The sequence below is a fragment of the Otolemur garnettii genome, unplaced genomic scaffold (genome assembly GCF_000181295.1).
Source record: "Otolemur garnettii isolate 467f Iridium unplaced genomic scaffold, OtoGar3 scaffold00008, whole genome shotgun sequence".
NCBI classification, from domain to species: domain Eukaryota; kingdom Metazoa; phylum Chordata; class Mammalia; order Primates; family Galagidae; genus Otolemur; species Otolemur garnettii.
In genome coordinates this window covers 12,150,474-12,158,646 of record NW_003852403.1, presented here as the reverse complement: position 1 = coordinate 12,158,646, position 8,173 = coordinate 12,150,474, and the positions used below count along the sequence as shown (strand labels likewise).

General features: G+C 41.3%; 1 protein-coding gene across 3 annotated transcripts in view; it reads right to left on the bottom strand.

Moving 5' to 3' along the window:
- Nucleotides 1–2,514, bottom strand: part of CFAP70 (cilia and flagella associated protein 70) — a 103,097-nt gene extending 100,583 nt beyond the window's left edge. Inside the window, exons 1-2 of one of the 3 annotated variants that reach the window (XM_023509565.1) lie at nucleotides 2,479–2,514; nucleotides 698–800 (exon numbers count right to left, since the gene is read on the bottom strand). In XM_023509565.1, the coding sequence (XP_023365333.1) occupies nucleotides 698–760 (63 nt within the window). In that variant the 5' untranslated portion in view covers nucleotides 761–800; nucleotides 2,479–2,514. The remainder of the gene's footprint in view (nucleotides 1–697; nucleotides 801–2,478) is intronic. The other 2 variants (XM_003783561.3, XM_023509566.1) reach the window with 2 other exon arrangements.
- Nucleotides 2,515–8,173: the final 5,659 nt, after the last annotated feature.

The window sequence follows — 8,173 nt, the reverse complement described above, 5'->3', positions numbered from 1 at the left end:
TATATATATTTTGGAGACAGAGTCTCACTATGTTGCCCTGGGTAGAGTGCCGTGGAGTCACAGCTCACAGAAATCTCAAACTCTTGGGCTTAAGCGATTCTCTTGCCTCAGCCTCCCAAGCAGCTGGGACTACAGGCACCCACCACACGCCTGGCTGTTTTTTGGTTCTAGTTCTCATTGTCGTTTGGCAGGCCCAGTCTGGATTTGAACCTGCCAACTCCGGTGTATGTGGCTGGCACCCTAGCCACTGAGCTACAGGCGCCAAGCCTATATATGTATATTTTAAAACAAAATGGAACTCATTAATTACATCCTCTTTTGGAATAAGATGTTTTAACTTCAATCGTGAATAGTTCGCTATTTCAGAATTCTCCCAATTTTTAATAATTCCCTTATATTGTAGTTTTATTATTCAAATTAATCAAATGAAATTAATCATAAGGGAAACTTTGAAAAAATTCAGATCTTTCTAGGAAAAAGAAAAAAATGATATGTGAACTGCTGTCTAGAAAAACTAAAACCCCTTCTTTCACCCCTATTAAATTTAGTATTTAAATCACCAGGTATTTTAGACACACAGGAAGGCCACTGCTATATAAAGCTAGGAGGTTTGGAGGTGGAGGATGATGCAAGGCTCCATTCCTTCTGCGGGTGTTACCAAACTAGGAACTTTGCAGATTTCTAAAAATGACTTTACCAAATCATATCCATCTGTCACGGTGATCTGCACGAGTTTGCCTGTTGATGATACCTGCTCCATATCAGCAACTGCACAAAGTCCTTCTCATTTTCTTTGGTCTCTGTAAACAGAATAAATGAACCTGTCCCTTCACATACTATAGCTACACAAGTACACACATTACATCATAACCAATACCAGGGAAGAACCTAGGGAAATGCCATAGTCTAGCACTGTTTTGTTTCCCCATCCAACCTTTGTTGCTAAACAGGCAGTGTTTCAGGAAGCTGGTCACAAGGATGATTCCATTGGTTAGTGATAATTAGATTTTTTTATACATGTAACTAAGCACTAAGCACAAATTATCACCAGACTGTGTAGAAATGCCATTGCCCCACTTTCCATCCTCCACATCCTTCACAGTATTCTTTGGAAACTTCTCAAAGATTACCAGTTTTACAAAAATATATTTTGAGAGCAGGGAAGAAAGCAACCACATAAGATAGTAGTACATTTAAAAAGGTCTTAATGTATTTCTTATTTAGTCAAATACACTTTCTAATTATTTTGCAACACTAAAGACACAAATAATTTAAAAATAAACTGGATATTTGTTTTTTTAAAAAGGACATGTTTTCTAACTCAATTCAAAATAGAACCAATCTATGCAATTCAACCATTTACTGAGGAGAGAAAAGAAGAATTACACCTTACAGACTTTAGACTTTAAAATTATTTTGCCTCATCTCAGCTACTTCCTCATTTTTTCAAGTCTCAGATCACTTGTTCAACATTGGGCTCTTTTAGGGCGTAAGAGGCACTGATAACTTCCTTACCAAGTATACATTTGAAATGCCCTTGGTATCAGTTGTCATCTTGCTTTTTCAATCATACAACATAAATTAGTTCTTCACTACCCTTTTGCTAGACTCTTATAAAAGCCGTCTAACTGGTCTGACTCAAGTTTCTTCTCACTATAATCCATCCCACTTCTATTAGAATTGTTCATTGAATAAACATTAAGCGAGGCACTATAATGAGTGCTGACGATACAAGAGGTAAAATGTAAACTCTCTAACCTCAAGGAATTTATAATCTAGGGAGGAAGAAAGACATGCAAATAGACCAAGAGTCTATTTCACCTTTTGTAAAATGAATAATATAACTTCCAAACTATTACACATGTTCTGAGCATCCCCTAAAATAATAAAACTGTAAGCTATGAAGCACTGCAGAAATGGCTTTATTAATACACACCGCTTTTCCTGAAAGTTCAATTACACCCTTAAAGACAAGTTACCTGTCTTACTCATTATTCATATTTATGGCCCCTGAGTGCCTGACACCATGTCTTGTATTGGAACAATGAATTCAAGAAATTGGACTAGTTTACAAGTTAGTGTCAGGGCAGTTAAGCGGGGGCTCTCGTTGCCCCCAACAAGGCACGCATGTCTTGCTTGCCATCTATTCAGAAGAAGCTGCAAGAGAAAAGTCCAGTTCGAAAAGGCTAGTTGGAGGCAGTGATGTGACTGACTCGGGTTTGGGGACAGGTAAGCAGTGAGCGCTGACTGAGGAAGAATCTCACAGCAATGCTGGAAAGGGAAGGCTATGTCCGTTTTTCTTGGGTGGGGGCGGAGGTTGGCCGGAAAGTCCGCATCTAGCGGGGTCCGCGGACATTTCGTCTGCAGCGGTTTTCAGTCTGGTCTTAGCAGATTAGGGTGGCGGGGTGTAGTGTGGCTGCAGGACTGGGGTAAGAAGGCCGGGAATAGAGGGTTTTCTGAAGGGAACAACTCTCCTACCTGCAGCAGCCAATGTTTCTCGAAACTATAGCAACCAATCACCTCCCGCGAGAACTTATTTTCCAATTGCGGGACAAGATTATTCCAAGAATCGCGATAACATTCTCAGGGCGGGAAGCGGGAGCGCGGGCAGGGGTGAATTTGTGCGCATGCGCTCAGGAAGACGCTCCTCTCAAACTTTGCTGCAGCGAGCTGCGAGGTTTGCGCTGTTTACGCGGATACTGCTTTACCTTGGCAAGAGTTTTGGTTAAGTACAAAGTTTTCCACATTTGGATTTTGCTTTCTTGACTTTTATTTCAACATTCCTCAGAAATAAGAGGAAGAAAAACTAATAAATAACCTTTATTATGTGGATTTGAATACAACTCATTTAAATATTTTCTCCGTGAAGAATGCAAAGAAGATAAGATTTTAAAAGTGAGCCTGGGCTCGGCGCCTATAGCTCAACCAGCTAAGGCGCCAGCCACGTACACCTAAGGTGGCGGGTTCGAATCCCCAGCCCGGACCCACCAAAACAACAATGACGGCTGCAACCAAAAAATAGCCGGGCGTTGTGGCGGGCGCCTGTGGTCCCAGCTACTTGGGAGGCGGAGGCAGGAGACTCGCTTGAGCCCAGGAGTTGGAGTTTGCTGTGAGCTGTAATGCCATGGCACTGTGCCCAGGGGGACAGCTTGAGGCTCGGTCTCAAAAAAAAAAAAAAGTGAGCCTGAAAATGGTACTGGTGGTAGGTTCTGAAAATTTGTACAGTAAACAGACTTGAAATACATTGTTAATGCAATTTTTTCATGTGTTCAAAGTTCAACATTAAAGAGTTAGAGTAATTGGGCACCTGTGGCTCAAGTAGAGTGACCAGACGTCCCACTTTTGGCGGGACAGTCCCAGTTTTTAACAATTTGTCCTGTTCCGTGGCGTTTTAAAAAAGTCCTAATTTTTGGAAAGAATGGACGAACGGGGTGGGAGAACAGTAAGAGAATATATGGGTTTTTGGCTGCCATGTGGCTATTTCGCCAGGATATGAGTTTTATATTATTTTTGTTAATTTTATAATGTCAAACTGTAATAATGACAAATAATTGTTGAGAAGTGATTATCGAGAACTGCTTATCAAAGTTTGCATTGTTGTCAGGCCCCACCCCCTGTCAATGGTGTCCTGCTTTACCAATGTTAAAGTCTGGTCACCTTAGGCTCAAGTAGTAGGGCACGGGCCCCATATACCGGAGGTGGTGGGTCCAGCCCCTGCCAAAAACTGTAAAAAAAAAAAAAGAGAGAGAGAGAGAGAGTAGCAAAATACAATAGCTGTAACCTGGAAACAATCCAAGTGCCCATTAACAGAAGCATGAGTCGATAAACTGGTATATTCACCAATGTGGCCAGTGTAGTTGCACACACTTGTAATCTTAGCACTTTGGGCAGCTGAGGCAGGAGGATTACTTCACACCAGAAGCTTGAGACCAGCCTGAGCAAGACCAGAACTGTTAAAAAATATATATATATAGCAGGCCTGTAGCCCCAGCTACTGGTAAAGGTTGAGGCAGGAGGATCAGGAGCCTAGGAATTTGAGGTTGTAGTGAGACATGAGGACATCACACATTCTAGCCTGGGCAACAGAGTGAGACCCTGATTTTAAAAAAAAAAGACGTATTACAAACAGTCAAAATAAATGAACAACAGCCACACACAACATGGATGAATTTTTTTTTTTTTTTGCAGTTTTTGGCTGGAGCTGGGTTTGAACCTGCCACCTCTGGCATATGGAGCTGGTGCCCTACTCCTTTGAGCCACAGGTGCCACCCAATGTGGATGAATTTTTTAGCAATATACAGGCATTAAAATGTTCCGGTGTTAAAAGCCAGCATGACGGGATTTGGCCAAATGAGGGACAATTTGAGCATCAAAACTATGGCAATAATTGATTATGATCCATTGAATGAAATAAGAATATGCAAGTCTGTGTTGATAATGTCAACTAAAGAATTGAAGTTAGTTTCAGTCAGGGTCTTACTGAAGATTGCAACTCAAGAGAGTCAGAGTTTCTATTAGACTGCTCCGAAGCAACGTTTTAGTTCACAATTTATGTATCAGGTGGTGGAGGTTCTGCATGTACTCAGAAGTTATATTAGAGCTAAATTTCATCAAAGTATGGGTGTGAGAGTACATCTGGTTTGATTACAGAAGCATAATCCAGGGGTCCTCAAACTTTTTAAACAGGGGGCCAGTTTACTGTCCCTCAGACCATTGGAGGGCCGGACTGTGGGGACTGTGGGCCCCGGATGAGTTGGCTGCTAAGCAGGACAGACAGTGGTGGCAAAAACACCCAGCGGGCTGGATAAATGTCCTAGGCGGGCCATAGTTTGAGGACGCCTGGTAATCCTGTCAGACATTTTGCGTAGCGGGGAGAAAGCAAGGGCTAGGACCACTGAACTTTATGGGAGCCTGTGCTGTATCCTGTTACTGTCTTCAAGGCATTCTTCTGGATGGCTGCACCCAGTCACCGAGTTAGGTGTTTGTGAAGTTAGGCTGACAAGCAGAATAAACAAACAGAGCTTCTTCACAGCCCTCTGAAGTCAGCAAGATCTAACTATGTGGCTCACCAGATGCATATATAAGCTACTTTGTCTCACAATATAAATAAGTGGGGGAAAGGAAAGCTTTTTACAGTAGAATGCTAATCCAGAAGTAAAGGGAATGATGGAAATTGAGAATTGTTATTTGTCAACTACTGTGGTGGACCATGTAGTTAGAAGTCTTCAGTGGATGCTAAGTCTGCTGGGTGGAGGTTTGATGAGGAATAGGATATTGGCATGATTATGAAATACTTCACCCATGGAATACTAACCAATTACAGAGGGGAAAACAGTGAAGCAAAGTAACTGGTTTGGCACCTATAGCACAGTTACAGAGCCAGCCCATACACTGAGGCTGGTGGGTTCCAACCCATCCTGGGCCAGCTAAACAACAATGACAGCTACAAAAAAAAAAAAAAATAGCCGGTGTATGGTGGCACCTGTGGCTAAGTGAGTAGGGCACTGGTCCCATATACCGAGGGCAGCATGTTTGAATCCGGCCCCAGCCAAACTGCAACAACAAAATAGCTGGGAGTTGTGGCGGGCGCCTCTATTCCCAGCTACTTGGGAGGCTGAGGCAAGAGAATCACTTAAGCCCAAGTGTTGGAGGTTGCTATGAGCTGTGACGCCATGGCACTGAAAGGGCAGCACTCAACAGGCAGAGATCTCACAGACCACCAAGGCTTGTACAAAAGGTCTTTATTGGTGAGGGAGAGATGCTGCAGAGCAGCACCAAGGAGGAGAGAAAAGAGAAGAGGAGGAGGGACTAAAGCAGAAGCTCACCCTTATATAGGTTCAGCTAGGGGAAGTCTCAGAATGGTGACGGAATGGTAGAATAGCCAATAAGGAGTTACTGCTCTGGCAGGAAGAGCTGTTAGGGGCAGGCCGTAAGTTTGAAATTTTCAGTGGGTACTTGGGACAGGGAGATGAGGCAGGTTTTAAGATTGACAGATAAGGAGATGTTTAGCGGGCAATTCCCTATTGAAAGGAGCTGTAACTTTAAGAGTGAGACAACTAGTCCTGGTCATGTTTGAAAGCAGGAAGGGGCTTTCTGGAGCAATTACCTAACACTGTCTAAAAAAAAAAAAGACAAAGTAAGCAACATGATCAGGATCAAGGTTAACATCACCAGTGCTGGGAAGGAAATCTACATTGTGTGCCTCCTAGTGAGACACACTGAGAGAAACAAAGCATCATTTTTAAGGTGTTCCTACCATTAAAATTAAGAAAAGATTTCTGGGGCAGTGCCTGTGGCTCAAGGAGTAGGGCATTGGCCCCATATACCAGAGGTGGTGGGTTCAAACCCAGCCCCGGCCAAAAAACTGCAAAAATAAAAAGAAGGAAAGAAAAAAGATTTCTGGATGGAACCAGAGGCTATTATCCTAAGTGAAGTATCTGAAGAATAGAAAAACAAATACCACATGGTACTTGCTACTAAATTGGAACTAACTTATCAGCACATATGTACAGAAAGAGAGGTAAAATTCAGCAGCAATCAAGCAGGGGAGACAGGGAAGGAAGAGATGGGCTAAAACCTACTTAAAGGGCACAGTGAATGCTTTCTACCTCTGATGGTAAGAATACCTTAAAAAGAAATCCATGTAACCAAAAACATTTGTACTCCCATAATATTTTGAAATTTTGAAAAAAGACAAAGATTTAAGTTACTGTGCTATGCCTGGGTGAGGTGGCTCACACCTGTAATCCTAACACTCTGGGAAACCGAGGTGGGTGGATTGCCTGAGCTCACAAGTTTAAGACCAGCATGAGCCAGAGTGAGACCCCCATCTCTAATAATAGCTAGGCCTGTAGTCCCAGTTACTTGGGAGACTGAAGCAAGAGAATCGCTTGAGCCCAAAAGTTTCAGGTTGCTGTGAGTTATGACACCATGGCACTCTGCCGAGGACAACAAAGTGAGACTCTGTCTCAAAAAAAAAAAAAGTTACCATGCGAAAGGTAATAAAGGTTCTCGAAATAAAACTATGGCACTATTGAGTAAGGCATTTGTCTCTGGATTTTTTTTCCTGAGTGAGGGTTACAGGTGAATTTACACTGCGATAAACATTGCACTTGTGTATGACATACTTTTGCTACATAATAAGCCAGAGTTAGGGTCAAATCTTTGATAAGGAAATGTTACAGAAATCACTCATGATCTTGGTCTATTAGTGCTTTCTTCAAGGCCTTAGCCAACCAAGGATAAATAACAGATGTCACTTCCTTACAGATAATGCCATTAAACTGTAAAGTACCTGAGAGCAAAAGCCACATGTTACAATTCTCTGTGTTCTTTTATCTTCCTAGAATCCTTAGCAGCGGTGGCCACTCCTGTTTGCATTTTCTATAGTCCTTATCAGAAAAGGCATTCAAATGCTTTTTAACTGATTTAAAACATCTACTGGTATATGGAAAACAGAAAAAGCCCTCTTTTGTGCTATAGAAAATAGTGCTGAAAATTATAATTAAATCATCTACATAAATCCAACTGACACGTTTTGAAGAGAAAAATAACAATCTCTCTAATGAAATTAAAACTCCTTAGTTTGACTTTCCAAGACCTCCACTAAAAGACACACTATTGTCAATAAATCTCCTTTCACATTACTCTACAAGACTTGTTTGTAATTAGATAATCTGTTGTTATTGCCAAAGTCAATTCTGACAACATTCAGTAATACAATCAAATGTATTGCTCATCCCCAATTGATCTACAGATGTAAAGCAATCAATGTCAAAATCCCAGCTGTTCTTTTCTTTTTTGCAGAAATTAACACCCTGATCCTAAAATTCTCGTGGAAATGTGAGGGACCCAGACCACCAGATCAATCTTGAAAAAGATCATAGGTAAAGGATTCACAGTGCCCAATTTCAAAACTTTACATAGACATATAACATATAACATGGATTCAATCTAATTGAGAGTTCAGAAATAAACCTTTACATTTACAGTTGATAGATTTTTTAACAAGAGTATCAAGACAATCCATTGGGGGAAGGAATAGTCTATTCAAATGGTGCTGGGAAAACTGTCCACATGCCAAAAATGTACAATATATAATACACATCAAAAAAATGGATCAGTAACCTAAATGTAAGAACTAAAACTATAAAACTCTTTTTTTTTTTTTTGA